The 21,054-nt window shown below is 41.2% G+C and overlaps 1 protein-coding gene across 1 annotated transcript in view; it reads right to left on the bottom strand.

Moving 5' to 3' along the window:
• The window catches only part of DNAH10 (dynein axonemal heavy chain 10), a 255,018-nt gene that overhangs the window by 130,119 nt on the left and 103,845 nt on the right, over positions 1-21,054 (bottom strand). Inside the window, exons 13-23 of the mRNA XM_069755992.1 lie at positions 15,593-15,769; positions 14,843-15,019; positions 13,140-13,309; positions 10,066-10,217; positions 8,834-8,995; positions 7,828-8,035; positions 6,497-6,653; positions 3,468-3,944; positions 1,858-2,016; positions 1,423-1,539; positions 152-254 (exon numbers count right to left, since the gene is read on the bottom strand). Coding sequence (XP_069612093.1) covers positions 152-254; positions 1,423-1,539; positions 1,858-2,016; positions 3,468-3,944; positions 6,497-6,653; positions 7,828-8,035; positions 8,834-8,995; positions 10,066-10,217; positions 13,140-13,309; positions 14,843-15,019; positions 15,593-15,769 — 2,059 coding nt within the window. The remainder of the gene's footprint in view (positions 1-151; positions 255-1,422; positions 1,540-1,857; positions 2,017-3,467; positions 3,945-6,496; positions 6,654-7,827; positions 8,036-8,833; positions 8,996-10,065; positions 10,218-13,139; positions 13,310-14,842; positions 15,020-15,592; positions 15,770-21,054) is intronic.

Genomic DNA, 21,054 nt, shown 5'->3' with positions numbered 1-21,054 from the left:
AACTATGTTACATACTTTGTTTGACCCTTTTATATGAATATATGAATATTAAGCAGATAACTTGCAGCAGATGTGCACATACAAAAGTGGCAGCACTGTTTGACAGCACGGTTACATTCTTATATCATTGTTACACAATGTTATAAAGTACCTTTATCGAGGTCATCTCCAACAACTCCAGGTCCTTCAGAACGGAACAATTCCGCAAACTGCGCCACCTCTTTCTTATAATCTTCAATCTGATTTTTGGTAATCTAGTAAAACAGAAAAAGAAAACTGCTTAGAAAGTACAAAGGGTATATGCAAAAGGTTATCAAGGAAGGGTTTGATTTATGAATACTTACGTGTGTGCATATAGATGCAAAATAAAACTTAATTCAGTGTCCCCATAATATTTTCAGATCCAAATCTCATAACAGTGCCAGTCAGTGACTCTATCCATAGTGCCCACATATCAATGCAAATTACAGTGTCTCAAAACACAGTTAATTCATAGCCATGGAGCCACCATACACTACTGCAAACAAATTCCACACATGCCCAATAAAGTACAACATATACATTATCTTGCACAGATCTACAGTCATAAATTGCATAAAGTTAAAGGGGTATTCCCATCTCCCAGATTCTACCCCAATAATAGTAGGTGTAATCATAATAATATTAGCAAATACCTCCAATGAGAAATGTAGTATAGTTCTCCTGATAACCTGTGTCGCTTGCCCCATGTGCAGGGCATTTCAGTAGCTTAGATATCCATCGTTACGACCACTCATATAGTGACAGTTAGTTAGTTGCTTGTGGTCGTAACTCTGGAAACCTAAGCTACTGCAATGCCTGCACATGAGGTAAGCGACGTAAGTTATCAGGAGAACTATACTACATTTCTAATTGAAGGTATTTGCTAATATCATTATTATTATACACTCCATAGGATCTTGGAGATGGGAATACCCCTGAAAAGACACAGTGAAAGCGCCAGAGCCCTCTGTGCCAACCACATACTATCCAGCCCCTCCAAACCCAACAAGGTTAGTCTCAAATACTAGGCAGGTAAATGTAAGTGGCCATAAGGCAAGTCAACAGCTTCACTGCACCCAGGAGATCAAACTGATCGTTCTACAGGAACATTGTGTCCCATAATAACAGGACAATGAGGAATCAGGTGCTAACTCCCTCTACATATACATGATATTTTCGTTACCACCATCCTGTAGAATGTAAGCCTGCAAGGGCAGGGTCCTCGCCCCTCTGTATCAGTCTGTCATTGTTAGTTTGCTTACTGTAAGTGATATCTGGTATGTAACCCCTTCTCATGTACAGCACCATGGAATCAATGGTGCTATATAAATAATAATAATAATAACCAGCAGGCTTATGTGTACTATATAGAGGTGAAGCTATACTAAGTTATTCAGTTACCTGAGTAAATTTCCTTTTCACCTTTCCCAGGCTGTGATCCACCTGTTTAGATTCCACAAACAGATCTTCCCAGATTTGTGTTATTTTCTCTGACAAAATGTTCTCTTCTTCATCAAACTAGAGAGAAAATGAACATAGTAATGATATTTTCATCAATAAAACCTGTACATTTTTGGATTATTTACAACTCAATCTAAAAAGATAAATCTTAACGTATGATATATGACTGTAGTCACTTTTTCCAACTCTGCACTATGGAGCACTTTGTGATACAGATTTGTGGAGTTATAGGTTTTCTAGATCATAATTATTATTTATGAATATTGAAATCACTCACTTCAATTTAACAATGATGTTTTTTTTTAATTAAAAAGACATTATTACACATCATAAATTACAAAATGCAAGAGCCATGATAATCCTGCAGCTACCCACCTCAATATTATACATGGTCAAGGTCCTATATCGCTCTTGGATATCTCGATATCGCATTTCAACAACTAGCGACATATCTCTAATGTCTGCAATTGTGGCAAGAACAAACTTGAGGTCTTCAAGGGTATCTGGTGTCACCATTAGATTTATGGACAGTCTCTACAATACAAAAAAAAAGTTATTCTCTATAAAATGGACCAGGCTTAGGTTTTTGTAGGCAACGGATTAATAGATTGGAGCCATTGTATGCAGTCAGGGTATGACTACCTCTGTATATATAGCTGTCAATCAGCAATGGTCAGGAGGAGGGAGCAAGGACTCAGCAGTGCATGTAAATAATGGGGTGGGATCCATAGCTCATTAGCATTGCAGGAGAAAAACATACAAAAAGGCCTTGAACTCTAGTGACAGTTATTGGAAGTAGAAACCCTACATGTCAATATCGACCCTTTAGCAAACCTTGCAATATGACTTAGGATAAAAGCAAATCTAGAATCCCAATTTGCACACACACAGTGTTTTGGGGTATTGCCGCTTGTCAGGGCAAAGTATGAGAGCTGATTTGGATAGGTGAGAGGCTAAGACTGGGATCTTAGGTTTCACCTTATGGAAAGTGACAAGCCAGTGTAAGGAGACTTAAACGCCTTGCATGCTCCTTTGGGAAATTAAATATGCAAATTGCCTCTTCAGAAAGGAAGAGTACTTGAACTCTAGTGACACCTATTGGAAGTAGCAAGTATTTGTGGCTAATGCTTCGCCTAAACAGGCTTAGCCAAGAATACCTGTATATTCCAATGGGAAATAGCGAATAAGCCTCTGCCAGACCCTGCAGAAGCTTATCTCCTGTGGTAACAAATAACAAATGATTGATCAGGCACGTTGAATTACAACATGCCCAGGGTCTTTTTCCTCCGACATCTGTCATTAGGGAAAAGTCAGGAGGCTCTAATAAATATGTGAGCATTGGCCAATCTGGCAGAAATCATCAGGTTTGCCTGAAGTATATCTTACTAGTGATGAGCGAATATACTCGTTACTCGAGATTTCCCGAGCACGCTCGGGGGTCATCCGAGTATTTTTTTAGTGCTCGGAGATTTCGTTTTCCTCACCTCAGCTGGATGATTTACAGCTATTGGCCAGCTTAGTTACATGTGGGGATTCCCTAGCAACCAGGCAACCCCCACATGTACTTAAGCTGGCTAGTAGCTGTAAATCATTCAGCTGCGGCGATGAAAACTAAATTTCCAAGCACTAAAAAATACTCGGAGGTCACCTGAGCGTGCTCGGGAAATCTCAGGTAACGAGTATATTCGCTCATCACTATATCTTACGTGTATGGTTAGCATAAATCCAGAAGTGACCAGCAAGACTGTTGAGACAAAAATAGCTCAGTATGATAAAAAAAGGTATATTAATTTACCTGTTTATTGAGCTTTACATAAAGCCGTATGTAAGTCAGAAAGACCCCGCACACATTTATCATAACAAGCAATATCTATCTTGGATCTATTTCTGTTAGCCTTATTGGTAACTTGGTAAATTGCAATTAATCGTTACAAATACAATAGTAGATTATCAGGTAATAAAGCCAAATTGAATAAAATACATACGTCCAACTCATCCCTGAGACTGTAAAGCTGTTCACGAGCGGACTCATTGAGAAGGTGGCCAAGGGAGTTTACCCATGCTCTAGCATTCTCCTGCACGGTGTAGGCCAGGGGGCCCAGATACAATCGAATGCACTGTTCATCTTTAATTGAGGGTTGTTGTGTAACCTCCAGCGCTAACCGACTATAGAACTGCAACTTCTCATCATACGTGACGCAAGATGGCTTCTTGGCAGCAAACCGCTCTAGCACAATGGCCTTATCCAGCTTCCATAAGGGCCGGTACTTCTTCCACCTGTTCAGGTACTTTGTGAGCGATGTGAGCAGCTTGTGCATGTTCTGGTTGATGATGAGAGCTTGTTCTGTGATCTGAGGATTCTGGTAAATGTCATTGTAGAAGCTATATATAACGGGTTCATCATCATCAGATTTTTGAGGAGGACAGAGAATGCAGGTCCCGTGCATCCAGCGAACAAAACTCTAGGACCAGAAGAAATGGGTGGTAGGAAAAAACACATGAATTGCACTGAACTACCACAAGTTCTGAACAGAAAGGTAAACTGCATCTAATTTGTACATGGGTAGTAAATTACATGTACATTTGTACACAAGAGTGATACCGAAGATCCTAAAAGATGCAAGACAGAAAAGACCCCATGGATGAAACCTAATGCAGACAGCAACTGGAGTGAAGCTCAAAGTCCAGATTTTTTTCAAAGCAGAGCTAAAAAATCAAATGAATATACTATTCCCCCTAATGTTTGAACATGTTTACTCAGATATGAGATAGTAGATAAATGGATTAAGTATGTAAATAGATAACTAATACATTTAGTTTTAAATGGGGCTCACTGGTACATTAGAATTCTGGTATAGTATAAATGAAATATAAGCCACATTTCTTCTTCATAACCTTAATTACATTGATTAGTATACATAGACTGACTAACACGAGAATGGCCTATGACAACGTCTCACAGTTTTTCTTTCCCTGCCACCTCTCATCGGTTCCCTTGCCTCTGATTCCCTAATATTACCCTTTTTTATGAACACTTATTTGGCCAGTTACTGGCACATGTAATAATGGCTTTAGTGCAAACATTATATAACAAGATTTAAAGAAATAAATATACAGCTCTGGCAAAAATCAAGAGACCACCACATCAAAACCCTGTCATGGGCAGCCCAATCTCCAGACCTGAACCCAATTGAAAACCTCTGGAATGTAATAAAGAGGATGATGGATAGTCACAAGCCATCAAACAAAGAAGAACTGCTTACATTTTTGCGCCAGAAGCAGTGCGAAAGACTGGTGGAAAGCATGCCAAGACGCATGAAAGCTGTGATTAAAAACCATGGTTATTCCACAAAATATTGATTTCTGAACTGTTCCTGAGTTAAAGCATTAGTATTGTTGTTTCTAAATGATTATGAACTTATTTTTTTTGCATTATTTGAGGTCAGAAAGCACTGGGGGGGGGGATGTTGTATTTTTTACCATTTCTCCTTTTCAGGAACAAAAATACAAAATGTATTGCTTGGAAATTCGGAGACATGTTGTCAGAAGTTTATAGAATAAATGAACAATTTACATTTTACTCAAAGATATACCTATAAAGAGAAAAATCAGACAAACTGAACATTTTGCAGTGGTCTCTTAATTTTTGCTAGAGCTGTATTTTCATAGGTAAAGGGTAATAGAGAGTCAGAGGCAAGGAAGCAGGTGAGAGGTGGCAAGGAACGGAAAACAAACCTTTTGGTATAAAAGGATATACTGTAAGTCTTAGACATTTGACTCAGGTGAAGACTCAGACTCAGGTGAAGAGGACCTTTCGACACATTTTTCATGTTGAACTGGACACACAATTCAATTGCGGCTGAAGAGCAGAATATATATATATTTTTTTTCTAATTTTGCCTCTTCATGGAGGAGAAATTAAAAATGAAAGTATTTGGCACCTAATGAGTTAATTTTCACTACATCCAAGTGAATATTATCAGATAGCTGTCACTGGGGGTGCATACTTATTCGGCACCCCTGGAACTTTTCAACCTTTTCCCACGTATCATGCTTCAAAGATAAAGATACCAAATGTACATTTTTTGGTGAAGGATCAACAACAAGTGGAACACAATTGTGAAGTTGAACAAAATGTATTGTTTATTTTAAATTTTTGTGGAAAAATTCGGGGACCGAATACTTTCGCAAGGCACTGTATGTATATCTAGCTTTAGGGTACAGGGCTTGGTAATTATATATCGCAAAGACAAGTTATTGCTCATTGGAATAAAGATTCCTATTAAATCTAATTTAGGGAGAGACCTTTAAAATCACAAAGAAATTATACAGAATGTATAAAGGGAAATGTGTTTAATGAAACTGGAATCCAATATCCCGCTATACTGTGGAGGTCTCCAGACCAGAGCTAGAATGGTGCTGTGCTGACTGCAGACATGGGAAAACCAACGTAACACCAGCCAAGCCACGTAATCTTACATGCTGCATTATTGTGGGACTATCTCAGCTATTCTTGGGAATAACTGTCTGTGGTGCAACGACCAGAGGTGGTATAGATTACTGGCCGTTGAGCAGACCGTGCTGGTAAACTGGATTCATTTCACCTCAAAACACTAAGGGCCCAATTCAAGTTGTTTATTCCCGAATTCTGTGTAAATACCTTTAATTGTCACAAAATTTTGGCGCCACTTCAAGTTGCACAACATTTTTCAGGTTTTGCGTTTTTACCCCAGGGCCAATTAGCTTCACCAAAATAGACAGAGCTGGGGTTGGAAGGAATGGGTGAAGTCCACCCAGAAAATGTATCTAAATTTACGACAACAACATTATGCAGAAATGTACTCCAGTCACTGACTGAAACACATGACAGTTCTAAAAAGCACCTAATTCAGTAATTGGAGTGTGCTTCTTAATGAATAAAGCGCATCTTACTTCAGTGGTGTCTTCATTAGGGCTGACGTACAAGATGGCGTTTACGGTACTTTTCTACATTGTTTATCATTATCTTGATTACCTTTGTGGTTTCAAGACAACCCTTGTAGCACTGCACAATCAACTTGAAAATTTCATTGAAATTAGGATGAAGAATTATTTCTGGAGCCGACAGGATGGTTTCAACTTGAAAGAGAGGGACATTTCCAATGATAGCTGCATTAAAAGCCTGGAAATTCCTGTGAAAAAAAAATAATGTAATGGCCCCACACCACATAAACTTCCATATAATATAATGGGCCCCACAATGCCTTCCATATAATACAACAGCCCACATAGCCTTCCATATACAGTAATATAAAGGCCCCACGTAGCCTTTCTTATAGTATAATGGCCCCACATAGCCATCCATATAATATTCTAGGCCCCACATAGCCTTTCTTATAGTATAACGGCCCCACATAGCCTTCCATATAATATTCTAGGCCGCAGATTGCCTTGCATATAATATAATGGGCCCTATAATGTTCTCATTGATTAAAATAAAACAAATAAACAAAATGCTCACCTCTCACTGTTCCTGCAATGCTCCGGTCTCCTCAACTTGTCTTCTGCAGTTCTGCGTTGCTTGGCACAGCGTGCACATTATAGTGACGTCATCGATATAACGCGCCCAATGTGCTAAGACGTGAGATGCAGAGGGAGAATGATGGAGGAGGGAGTGTCAGCTGATGCTCCCTCCTCCATCATTGCTTTCAACTGCATTGGCATTCAGGATGTCGGTACAGTTGAAAGTGCGATGTTGGGCTGGGCCTCCCAAACTCATGAGCCCCATAGTGGCCGCGTGGCCTGTCACAATTGGCAGTAAGTCCCTGCGTTGGTGGGAAGCATGCATGGTGCCATCCCTCAATTTTTCTGTTTATTCACTTCATCTTTATCATCTTTAGGGTCACCCCCTTCAGGCCTTCCATGGGGTCATGACCGTAAGCTTGAATAGTGGAAACTAGCAGTCAGAAACATTGGGTTATCCTGTGGCTGTCAGAAAGTAGGGGAGTAATGGCTGCCCTGTTCCACTTTCCTTTCTTGTAGCAGGAAGGGATAATCTGATTATTCAACACTGATTTCCCTCCTCACTTGAGGATAAACGTGGAGATTGGAAGAGCAGGGAGGTCGTCCTACTGCAGGACACTAAGCTACAACTTGAGTAGCTCAGTACCTGCTGGAGGGGAGTAACCAGTGGGAGGACCAAACGCTTAAAGAGTTACCATCGTTTTAATTTTTATTTCATAAATCAATAGTACACATGATTTATATTCATATGTACTATTGATTTCTGAAATTAAAATTAAAACAACAATTACGTTTTAACTACTTAGTGTCCCCCAAAGACACAGACAAGAAAGTATCACTTACTTTATGACCATCTTCGTCAGTATGGTGTACACTTTGTTTTCCCAGAATGCATAATATTGGGCCATTTGAGGATTTTTTCCCGTGTTTGTGTTTACCACTAGCCCTTCTATTTTTGTTAGAATAGACCCGATGGCGGTATATTTTCTGACCATTATTTCCACGTCTTTGGACCGTTCATTTTCAATGTATTCAAAGAATTCCTTGACACCTACAGAAGATATAATGATAATAACACAGTTACATAACGTGAGGGTGGTTCATCAAGACTAGTGACAAATAAAAATGAAATGCTGCTACCACTAATGCAATTTTATATTTCTGGTTTTAGCTGGTTATTTTTTCTTTCACATCTCCCACTATGTATTACTGGAGATACATAATGGCATTAAGGGCCCTCTCACACTGCCGTATACCAAGGCCTAGTGCTATCTGATATTTTATGGGACAGCACTGGACCTAGTGCTACACTATGGGGCAGTACAGATCAGCGATTATTTTGTCATGTCGATTCGGCATGAGAAAATAATCGCAGCATGTTGCGAGTGCATCCGAGACTATGGGTGCGGGTGAAACATTGGACTGCACATGGACGTCATCCGAGTGCAGTCCGATTACTTTCTTTCTGACAGAGTTTGAGCAGAGTATCATTTGCATAATTGTCCCGATTATCTCGCACAAGAGGATCGACAGTTGTGTGACCACGGCATAAACATTAGAATTGCAGCAAGTCACAAAGCAACTCGACAAGTAGCAATATTTCTGTGTCAGGTGAGTGACTATATGCTGTCATGTAATCCATGATCAATTAAGGTTAATGCTTTTTTATTAATCTTCTGATAAGTATATTCTGCACAACATAAAGGGCATGTATTTGAGGCCAGTGCTTAGTATAGTAACATAGTAACATAGTTAGTAAGGCCGAAAAAAGACATTTGTCCATCCAGTTCAGCCTATAATATGTATATGAGATATGAGGTATAAGTATATGAGACCATTCATCACGTACCTGATAGATCTGCTGACTTCCTATTGATAAACTTAAAAAGGTTTGCAGATTCAATAGCGGACAACTTATTATCAATGTCACTTGCATTCTTCTGAACTTTATGCACCAAAGACTCAAACTTTGACACTGCCTGGGTGCAACGACTAATGAAGTCACCAATACCTAATAATACAAAGTAACATTAAAGTATTAATATATAAATTTTCTGTTAAAAAAAAAGACAAAAAGAAGAAAACAGCAGTGGGATAGTGTAGAGGTCCCATGAAACTCCCAATGGAATGGAATAAATATATCATAAAAACAAACTTCTTGCAGTGCAATAAAAAACCTAAGCAAAAACAATAAGGATGAATCTGCAGAGACACTCAATAATCAAGAAGCCGGATACACCCATAAACATTTCTCTGGACCAAGACTCAATAGAACAGATTTAAAGGGACTCTGTCACCTGAATTTGGAGGGAACAATTTTCAGCCATAGGGGCGGGGTTTTCGGGTTTTTGATTCACCCTTTCCTTACCCGCTGGCTGCATGCTGGCTGTAATATTGTATTCAAGTTCATTCTCTGTCCTCCATAGTACACGCCTGCGCAAGGCAAGATTGCCTTGTGCAGGCATGTACTACGGAGGACAGAGAATGAACTTCAATCCAATACTGCAGCCAACAGGTAAGGAAAGGGTGAATCAAACACCCGAAAACCCCGCATCTATGGCTGAAGATTGTTCCCTCCAAATTCAGGTGTCAGAGTCCCTTTAAAGGTCAAATACTGAAGTGTAATGTTAAGAATGTCAGGGAGAGGAAAGTTTGGTAATACACACAGATAAGAACTTCCCAGTCACTGACACAAGAGCTCAAACTAAAATTTGGATTTTTTACCTATTATGTAATCATTAGACCCCTGAACACTTAAATGTACTCTATCACGAGAAGATTTTATGCCCAAAATGAGTGACAATTAACGATATAGAATGTCAATGTGCGCTCGTGTAGCTGAATTTACACGGTGCAGTCATTGACACTGCGTTTGACCAAATGATCGTTAGATATAAAAGCTTCCCACTGTCAAATACAAGACACAGAAAATTACCAGAAAATAAGTTCTGATCAGTCCTTCAATTTTAGACTGCTTGATAATCATAAAATGTCAAATATTCATCTTCTTCTAAGAAGAATTTGATTTTTTTTAGCCAAAGCTAAATCAAAGTGAACTACAGAAAAAGAGAGTTGTGTTACCTAATGAGTTCCAATTCAATCTTCTGTATCCAGATCTAAACACTTTTAAAAGTTCCCGGATGTGACTATCAAGTAGTTGGGTTTCAGCGTCATTAAGACCCTCTATTAGTTTTTCATAAGAAGCAAGAATTTGCTTCATGTCATCGATGTACCTGTAAAAAAAACATGTGTTTAAATAAGAGAGGATCTGAAGCCACAGCCGGTCTATGGGAAATTTGTGTTATAAAAAAGTCAACTATAAAGAAGCTACAATCAAATGAAAATGTAATTAAAAATATTTATTATAAGGTAATAAACAATTATAATATGACACCCATTTGTGGTCATTCAGTCAAACTATTTATCCCTTTGCTGCATACATATGAAAAATTACAGAAAGGAAAGGACATTTAAATCCCCACTTCAGTTTTTTTTCTTCTTCTTTCAGCACTGGAGTGTTACTATTAATCTAAGGTCCCTGACCATACGGTTTTATATTTAACTCCGCTGTCCTCCTTTTATTGGAACAGCTCCAGTCCCGGGACGCCAATTGTAGCTGCAACTTCTGACTGACCTAAAGTCCGACGTAATGGGCACAAGCGCTCATTGCAAATCTATGAGAGCAAGAATGAGTGATCTGGCAGGTAAAAACTTACTGAAGACCAACCGGAACAACGCGGATAGAAGGCGAAGAGTAAGCATAACAATAAGGTCAGGGACCTCAAGTCATAAGCGCCAATGCAGCGCTGCAATAAAAAAAAACGCTGGAATGGTGCTTTTCTAAAGCCACCAAACGGTTTCACAGATATGGGCCTTTTTATTTAGTGCCAGATTTTATTGTCTTCATCAGGAGGCCCCCCTGGTAAAGACCGTAACAATTAGCACTAAACAAAAAAGTTCATACAGTTAGGGCCAGAAATATTTGGACAGTGACACAATTTTCGCGAGTTGGGCTCAGCATGCCACCACATTGGATTTGAAATGAAACCTCTACAACAGAATTCAAGTGCAGATTGTAACGTTTAATTTGAAGGGTTGAACAAAAATATCTGATAGAAAATGTAGGAATTGTACACATTTCTTTACAAACACTCCACATTTTAGGAGGTCAAAAGTAATTGGACAAATAAACATAACCCAAACAAAATATTTTTATTTTCAATATTTTGTTGCAAATCCTTTGGAGGCAATCACTGCCTTAAGTCTGGAACCCATGGACATCACCAAACGCTGGGTTTCCTCCTTCTTAATGCTTTGCCAGGCCTTTACAGCCGCAGCCTTCAGGTCTTGCTTGTTTGTGGGTCTTTCCGTCTTAAGTCTGGATTTCAGCAAGTGAAATGCATGCTCAATTGGGTTTAGATCTGGAGATTGACTTGGCCATTGCAGAATGTTCCACTTTTTGGCACTCATGAACTCCTGGGTAGCTTTGGCTGTATGCTTGGGGTCATTGTCCATCTGTACTAGGAAGCGCCGTCCAATCAACTTTGCAGCATTTGGCTGAACCTGGGCTGAAAGTATATCCCGGTACACTTCAGAATTCATCCGGCTACTCTTGTCTGCTCTTATGTCATCAATAAACACAAGTGACCCAGTGCCATTGAAAGCCATGCATGCCCATGCCATCACGTTGCCTCCACCATGTTTTACAGAGGATGTGGTGTGCCTTGGATCATGTGCCGTTCCCTTTCTTCTCCAAACTTTTTTCTTCCCATCATTCTGGTACAGGTTGATCTTAGTCTCATCTGTCCATAGAATACTTTTCCAGAACTGAGCTGGCTTCTTGAGGTGTTTTTCTGCAAATTTAACTCTGGCCTGTCTATTTTTGTTATTGATGAATGGTTTGCATCTAGATGTGAACCCTTTGTATTTACTGTCATGGAGTCTTCTCTTTACTGTTGACTTAGAGACAGATACACCTACTTCACTGAGAGTGTTCTGGACTTCAGTTGATGTTGTGAACGGGTTCTTCTTCACCAAATTAAGTATGCGGCGATCATCCACCACTGTTGTCATCCGTGGACGCCCAGGCCTTTTTGAGTTCCCAAGCTCACCAGTCAATTCCTTTTTTCTCAGAATGTACCCAACTGTTGATTTTGCTACTCCAAGCATGTCTGCTATCTCTCTGATGGATTTTTTCTTTTTTTTCAGCCTCAGGATGTTCTGCTTCACCTCAATTGAGAGTTCCTTTGACCGCATGTTGTCTGCTCACAGCAACAGCTTCCAAATGCAAAACCACACACCTGGAATCCACCCCTGACCTTTTAACTACTTCATTGATTACAGGTTAACGAGGGAGACGCCTTCAGAGTTAATTGCAGCCCTTAGAGTCCATTGTCCAATTACTTTTGGTCCCTTGAAAAAGAGGACGCTATGCATTACAGAGCTATGATTCCTAAACCCTTTCTCCGATTTGGATGTGGAAACTATCATATTGCAGCTGGGAGTGTGCACTTTCAGCCCATATTATATATATAATTGTATTTCTGAACATGTTTTTGTAAACAGCTAAAATAACAAAACTTGTGTCACTGTCCAAATATTTCTGGCCCTAACTGTATCTCTGGAACCGAATGGTGGCTTTAAACAAAAATTGGAAAACTCAAGGGATCAGAGATAATAAAATAAGCGTAAAACTGCTAATTTCTGGTGACAGGTCCTCTTTGAAAAAATTTAGTTGGTACAACATTTCACAGTTTAAAGGGTTATTTCTATCTCATAAAGTGATGTCATGTCTCTAGGATATGGATTCACATTGTGACTGCTAAGCTGCAGCACGATGCAAGGGATCAGAACTTGGGGTCCGGGATATTAATGATCTGAGGGCTCTCCCCATCCTTCCACCTCTGACTGACAGCCATTTCTCTGTGAATCATTCTGTAAAGTCAGAAACCTGTTATTCATCATTGTAAAAATGGAGAGAGACCATAGTTCATCAATATGTGGGGCTACAATTTCACCTATACACTGTTTCACAGAATAACATATCAGCTCGTCTGTCATTACTTCATGCTGCCCCAAGAGCGGTCACCATAGACTTGCTGATGGATGACCAATAATAACTGTAAATGGTCAGAACTGCCATAAAGTTAAACCACCTTAAAAATTTGTCTTCTTGCAAGGCTACATGTCTTGGCAATTCACCAACAGAAAAGCCCAACTGCTCCATATGTTTGGTTTCTGTAATAATTTCTTGCAGTTCTGGAGCAAAGTTCACAGCATAGTGCACATTCTTGTAATTGGTGTCAGCCTTTACTTGGTCCACATCCTCCAAAACAAACAAACGTGCAAGTTGGTTACTTTTAATAATATTCATATTTTTTATAGCGATCATGTATTCCGCAGCAATTTATATTTCAAAATAGACATAATACAAAGCCAAAAATAATTGGTAATGTGCATAGATACAATCAATAAAACACTGGGAAACATAGCTTTCTTTGTTTCTTATTAGTATCACCCACATGACTACTACACCCAAAAAGGGCAGGGATTGCAATTAATAAAATACTAGTTAAACTTAGAAAAATATTTAGAATTGAGAGTCCTCGGTGGTTGATACCTTTTAATGGCTAACTGAAAAGATGGTAACAAATTGCAAGCTTTCGAGACTACTCAGGTCCCTTCATCAGGCATATATTTATGCACAACACAGCACAGAAATAATGCCATAGATAAGAGAGGTGACGTGAAGCAGAACAACCATTATGTGAGTGATAAACAGTTATCTCCATAAATATTGGAACAGTTCATAGATAAGGAGTGTGAATGTTTTATTGTCCTCTCAGTGGGATCTGGTTCTATGTTATGATGCCCCGACACGGTCTGAGGAGCAAATTCATTAATCGATGTAAAATGACATATATCCATGCAACACATTCATTCCTGCACTGAGTGTGTCAAAGGTCATCATCAGATTATATTCCCAGACTCTTCTGTCTCGCTGAGATTTGAAATTACCTTTTAATATAAGTAATTTCATGTCTCTAATGCTGTGATCAGGGAGACAAAAATGTACCAACAATATATCATCAATATATCAAATGTATCAACCACTGAGGACTCTCAATTCTAAATATTTTTTTATCCACTGGCTAACACGATACCAAGATATATATCTTTCCTGTAGTTAAACTTAAAGAGTAACCGTTGTTTTAATTGTTATTTCATAAACCAATAATACACATGAAAATCAGAAACTTTGCTAAATCCTAAAATGATTATTTATTCTCAAAATTCTCAATTCAAAATGTAAAATCTGTATTCAGTGAAGACAGATTTCCTCATTACTGAGATAATATTTTAGCACTAGCACCATAGAATGTTAAACTTTTAAGGGACCTCCAGAGTCATCGTGTCCAACACCCTGCTCAATGCAGGATTCTCTAAACCATGTAAACCAGCCTCTGTTGAAAGACTTCCATTGAAGGAGAACTCACCACCTCTCGTGGCAGCTTTTTCCACTCATTGATCACCCTCACTGTCAAAAAGTTTTTTTCTAAAATCTAATCCGTATCTACTCCCTTTCACTTTCATTCCAATGCTTCTCGTGTTTGCATGTGCAAATGAGAATAATGATGATCCCTCTACACTGTGACATCCCTTCGGATATTTGTAGACAGCTATTAGGTCTCCTCTCAGCCTTCTATTTTGCAAGCGGAATATTCCTTTAACCGTTCTTCATAGGACATACTTTGCAGTCAGCTCACCATCCTGGTAGCTCTTCTCTGAACCTGCTCATTGAACTTAATAATTGTCATAATAAATCTGACATTATCAGTCTGTCATACAGCTAACTTACTATTTCGGTAACAGATATGTTGGTGTGGTTAATAAGACCAGGTACATGCGTATTGACAAGTAAACTTCTTTTCAGTAGTGATGGAAGGTTCTGATCTGTGCTCTCTTTCCAAGCCTCGTACTTCTTGTCCTCATACTCCTTCATTCTTCTTGCCACTTCCAAATATTTTGCCTTTGCCTAAGTAAAATGAAAAAATAAATGAAATCACAATAGTTTAACTTCTCTAAAGAGTATTCATGTTATGGTTACCAGTAGCTTTCCTAGAGGTAAAAATGTCTGACTCCTGATTAAAACTCCCAGCATTGTACTGCAGACCCCCACTGTAGGAGATTCTTCCACAGAGTACACAACACAAGCAATTTAGAAAGGACCTGTCACCAGGTTAAAAGTGGCCATCTTTTGTTTTGTTATTTCCACTGCTCCGCTTTTTTTTTTTTAAATCCACCATAGAGTTACAGTGAAATGGCTTTTATTTAGTGCTAATTTTTATGGCCTTTAACGAGGGGGTGATGCTCACAGGGTAATAACGCCGAACAGCCAAAAGACACAGCCGCAGAGAACTTTGTGAGCCATGGCCCCTTGGTAAAGACCATAAAAATTGGCATTAAATTTAGAGTCCCCATTGCTCTGAAACTGTATGGTGATTAAAAAAAACAAAAACCTAACCGAATACTTAGAGGAGCAGCAGGAATAAAATACAACCAAAAACTGGTCACTTGACCTGATGACGGGTCCTCTTTAAAACCTTACCATTTTCCCATGTTCACTTGCTAACATTTCTTCCATTTCCAGAAACCGAACGATTGTCTGTTTGATTCGGAGGAAAAGTGACCTTTCCCAATATATTGCCCCGGCCACAGGAGGGTGATTCTTGTAGAGCGGAGGCGTTTCCAAATGTTTCATGAAGAGTTTGTTCACGATATCAACCTAAAATGCAAGATACAAAGAAATCCTCAGAATCTAGGGAGACAAAACTCTTCTACAAGAGCAACAATGTTTGAGTGTGAGGTTTAAAACTGCATTTCATGGGGAGATCAATGTTTTGTTTAGTTTCTTTTTACAAAAAAATTCTAAATATATTGTAACTAGTAAGAAAATGTTTCGCTTTTTTTAAAGGATATTAACACACGATTATTTAAATAAGTCATCACACAACTGGGAACAGCAGAGAACATCTTTTGAAGCTACTTCCATGTAGCCTATCAGGCCCCTCAAACCCTGGCCACATATAGTATAAAGCTCTGACTATATGTATCAATAACTGATATATGACCACATTACGCAGCTCTGTGGAGCTGTGAGATCCTGCGATAACTGGCAATATCTGCAGATTGCATACATCACCGCCGTTTCATAAGTCTGCAGTCACACAGAGACACCAGACAACTCCTTTAACTGAAGTTTCAGTGCCAACTACTGTGAGTTGGAAATTTTGCATAATCTGTGTGAACCATAAATATACTGTCTATATTTTTTATATTATATTTTTCATATACAAATACACATTCATGTCCCTACGATAAGTTCTCATTAAGTAGGTCTTACACATTTAATTGAACCTGTCACGTAGATGCAGTGTGATCTGTTGAGAGTATGGTATAAAAAGAAGCTGCCGAAAATGATATATAGTTTTGTGGGAAAGATTCAGTATAACTTATAGTTTATGTATTGAAATCCCTGGGGTTAATAGAAAAAGGAGTCCAGTGTGTGGTCCAACTCAGTGATTGACAGCTCTGTCCACATGTACAGTCATATACGGTAATTGAATAGCCCCACCTACTGGACGTATGCATCTTTTTTCCAACAAAAAATGTACATCAATATGATTGACACCTCCTGCCCTATAACATTCTACCCACATATCAAACATGATTTTCAGCCTGAGAGGTTACTTTTAAAGCAAATTTATTTTTCAACAAGATCCCAACAGTGGCAGATATTGTTATCGCAGGAGAGAATACCCTGTGTCCCAAGTTAATGAGATGTACAGTAAGGAAAATAAGTACCGTATTTGATACACAGCAGATTTTGCAAGTTTCCCACCTACAAACAATGGAGAGGTCATTTTTATTGTAAGTACAACGCAACTGTGATAGACAGAATCTAAAAATAAAACGTGAAAAATCACATTGTATGATTTGTACATAATTAAACTGCATTTTATTGCATGAAATAACTATTTGGTCACCTACCAACCAGCATGAATTCTGTCTCTCGCAGACCTGCTAGTTTTTCTTTAACAAGCCCTCCTACTAGGCACTCATGACCTGCATTAATTGCATCTGTTTGAACTCAATACCTGTATGAAATACAGCTGTCCACACAATCAATCAATCAATCACACTCCAACCTCTCCACCATGGCCAAAAACTGTCTAAGGACACCAGGGACAAAACTGTAGACCAGTACAAGGCTGGGATGGGCTACAGGACAATAGCAAGCAACTTGGTGAGAAGGCAACTGTTGGCACAATTATTAGAAAATGGAAAAAAACACAAGATGACTGTCAATCTTCATGAGTATGTGTTAGGAGTCGAGTTTCCTCTGCTGCACAGGGGGAATCTCGATCCGTCTCCGCTGCGGTCTCCCATTCTCCTCCAGCCGCAGTGGAGTCTGCTCAGCAGGGACGTCGATCCCAGCGTCTCGCTCAGTCTGACTCTGTGCGAAGAGTTACTGCTGCTTCTCCAGCTTCTGCCTTTAAAGCCAATACTGGACAGCAGCGAGTGGACTTCTCTGGGACTAAGTCCTTATCTGCACACACTGAGCATGCCCAGGGCAAGATCTCCCGTTGGAGATCGAGGGTCATGTGCTCAGGCTCTGCGGCACATTCCATTGGTCCTCTTGGCAGGTCTTGGAAGGGCAAAAGTTCTGTAGCCACTTCCTGTGCTGCAACTATATAAACTGCGCATGACCGCACGGCCATGCGCTAGTATTTTCTCATAATGTTATATGTGTGTGTGTAGATGAATGTATGTCGATGGATGAAAGCTCCTAAATATCCCTCCCTAGAGTTGTTGTCTGCTCGCGGATGTTGGTAGCTATCTAGCGCCCGACTAATCATCTGCACGATACACACATTACAGCGTCCTCTTGCTGTGTCCGCCTGTACGGCGCCGTGCGCTTGCCTTGCGCTTTCCATACCCAAGCCTGTGTGGTTGGTGGCGTCCGTCAGTGCGGCATTGCTCGCACTCCTGTGCATTTATATATCTATATTTAAGTTTCCTTTCACACCCAGTTGCGGTGTAGTGCCAGCGAGGGTCTAATCAGACTTCAATCCCAGTTGGGGTTGAGTACGCTGACTACTCGCTCGCGCTTTAGGTGCGGTACCGCGATCCTGTGATACAACAGGATTGCTCCCTTCACGCTGGGTGAGGTTGAACCCACGTGTATATACTTTAGTGTACCGCCATATAGTCTGTATTTACTAGCAGCAGGTTTTCACCTGCAAGGTGGACCCCGGACTGCGAACGCATCTATATCACCTTTCTTGGTGCGTTCCGCCGGTCCTAACATAATACTAGCGCCAGGGTCTGGCTAGTAAATGATGGACGATCAGCGTTCACAGCGGTACATCCAGCAGCTGGAGGGAAGGTTGGCGGCTCTTGAGCGTTCACCCTCAGCTGTGGATGTCACTGCTGTCGCTGTTCAGGCTGCTAGTGTTGCTGCAGCCACCTTGTCCACTGCCGCTCCTGTTCCGACTCTAACTCGCCTCCCGCTTCCAGAGAAATTCTCTGGTGACTGTAAGTCTTGTAGGGGTTTCGTGAGTCAGTGCTCTATCCATCTCGAGCTTCTGGCCTCTCGTTTCCCTACAGAGCGGGCTAAGGTGGGATTTATAGTGTCTCTTCTGTCGGACAGAGCGTTGCAGTGGGCTACGCCGCTATGGGAGCGTGGCGATCATGTGGTGCAGAGTGCTCCGTTGTTTCTGAGCACTCTGAAACAGGTCATTTTGGGACCTCGTGTCACCCATGATACGGCGCTCCAATTGTTGGCATTGACTCAGGGCTCGTCCTTGGTCAGTCATTTTGCCGTCCACTTCCGCACCTTAGCATCAGAGCTGGAGTGGTCGGATAAAGCCCTCATTCCAATATTTTGGAGGGGGCTGGCTGACCACGTTAAGGACGCCCTGGCCACTAGGGAGATTCCCGCCACACTGGAGGAATTAATAACTCTATCCACTCGTATTGATCTCCGTTTTCATGAGCGGAGGTTAGAGCGAGCCCAGTGTAGGCAGAGGTTTCGGCTGGCTCCCACCTTCGCCAAACCTTTGGAATCTCCAGACCAGGCTCCTGAGCCCCATGAGCCTGTGGTAGAGTCTCGAGCAGGATCTAAGTCCCGGACCGCTCGTGCACTCCAGATTTGTCATCTTTGCCAACAGTCTGGACATCTTGCCTCCAGATGTCTCCAGCGGTCAAGGAAACGTCAGCGTCTAGTGGTAGTTGGTGGAGGTGCACTAGACACGGCGACGTTTGCCTCCAAATTGTCCTTTAAGGGGACAATAACATTGGGCTCATCCTCTCACTCGGTAGAACTTTGCGTGGATTCTGGGGCGGAGGGCAATTTTATGTCTTCAGCCTTCGCCCAACGTCACGCAATTCCTCTGGTCATGCTATCTCAACTAGTAACGGTACGAGTGGTGAATGGGTCGACACTGCCCACACAGATTACACATCAAACTATCCCTTTTACTCTGTCCATGTCACCATCTCATCAGGAGATTATATCTCTACTCGTCATTCCTGAGAGAATTGATGAGGTTCTCTTGGGGATACCTTGGTTACGGTACCACTCTCCTCACATCGAGTGGTCCTCAGGCAGAATTCTGGGATGGGGTGAATCTTGTGGGAACAGGTGTCATCGAGAGTGCGTTCAGGTTACTACTACAGAGGTACCCGCAGATCTCTCCTCTCTCCCCAAGCAATATTGGTCTTATGCAGACGTGTTCTCCAAAAAGGCAGCGGAGACTCTTCCGCCCCATCGCCCCTATGACTGTCCTATTGATCTCTTGCCTGGTGCTGAGCCTCCCCGGGGTCGAGTCTATCCATTATCTCTCCCGGAAACGGAGGCAATGTCTCAGTACATACAAGAGAATTTGGCAAGAGGGTTCATTAGGAAGTCAGTGTCACCTGCTGGGGCAGGGTTCTTTTTCGTGCAGAAGAAGAATGGAGAACTACGTCCATGCATAGACTACAGGGGTCTTAATGCTATCACAGTTAAGAACAAGTACCCTTTGCCGTTGATATCTGAGCTTTTCGATAGGCTTCGGGGAGCTAGAGTGTTTACTAAACTAGATCTGCGGGGTGCTTATAACCTGATTCGCATCCGTGAGGGGGACGAGTGGAAAACGGCATTTAACACCAGAGATGGGCACTATGAGTATCTGGTGATGCCCTTCGGGCTCTGTAATGCACCAGCCGTTTTCCAAGACTTTGTCAACGATATCTTCCGGGATATGCTTTCCACCTCGGTTGTAGTCTATCTGGATGATATTCTCATCTTTTCTCCAGATATTGACTCCCACCGGAGAGATGTTGGCAGAGTCTTCGATCTCCTACGGGCAAACTCTCTTTATGCAAAGTTGGAGAAGTGTGTGTTTGAGCAGGAGTCCTTACCTTTCCCGGGCTATATCATCTCCGCCCAGGGATTGGCTATGGATCCTGCCAAACTACAGGCTGTGATGGACTGGCAAGAGCCCCATTCTCTTAAAGCGGTGCAGCGCTTTATGGGGTTCATAAACTATTACCGCCAGTTCATTCCCCACTTCTCAACTCTGGTAGCTCCCTTGGTAGCCCTCACCAAGAAGGGAGCGAATCCCAAATTGTGGTCGGAAGAGGTCTCCAAGGCCTTCACTTCTATTAAGTCCCACTTTGCTAGCGTTCCCATCTTACATCGTCCCGATGTGGATAAGCCATTCCTAATGGAGGTGGATGCCTCGTCCGTTGGTGCTGGAGCAGTCCTCTACCAAAAGGATGCTCAAGGTCGGAAGCATCCATGCTTCTTCTTCTCTAAGACCTTCACGCCAGCGGAGAGGAACTACTCCATCGGGGACAGGGAGTTGCTAGCAATGAAGTTGGCCTTTTCGGAGTGGAGACACCTTCTGGAAGGTGCGCGGTTTCCCTTCCAAGTTTACACGGACCACAAAAATTTGGTCTATTTGCAGACAGCCCAGCGGCTAAATTCTCGCCAGGCCAGATGGTCCCTGTTCTTCTCCCGGT

Source organism: Ranitomeya imitator, chromosome 1 (genome assembly GCF_032444005.1).
Source record: "Ranitomeya imitator isolate aRanImi1 chromosome 1, aRanImi1.pri, whole genome shotgun sequence".
Taxonomy (NCBI): Eukaryota; Metazoa; Chordata; class Amphibia; order Anura; family Dendrobatidae; genus Ranitomeya; species Ranitomeya imitator.
The sequence above is the reverse complement of the archived record's forward strand: the minus strand, read 5'-3'. Positions and strand labels throughout refer to the sequence as shown.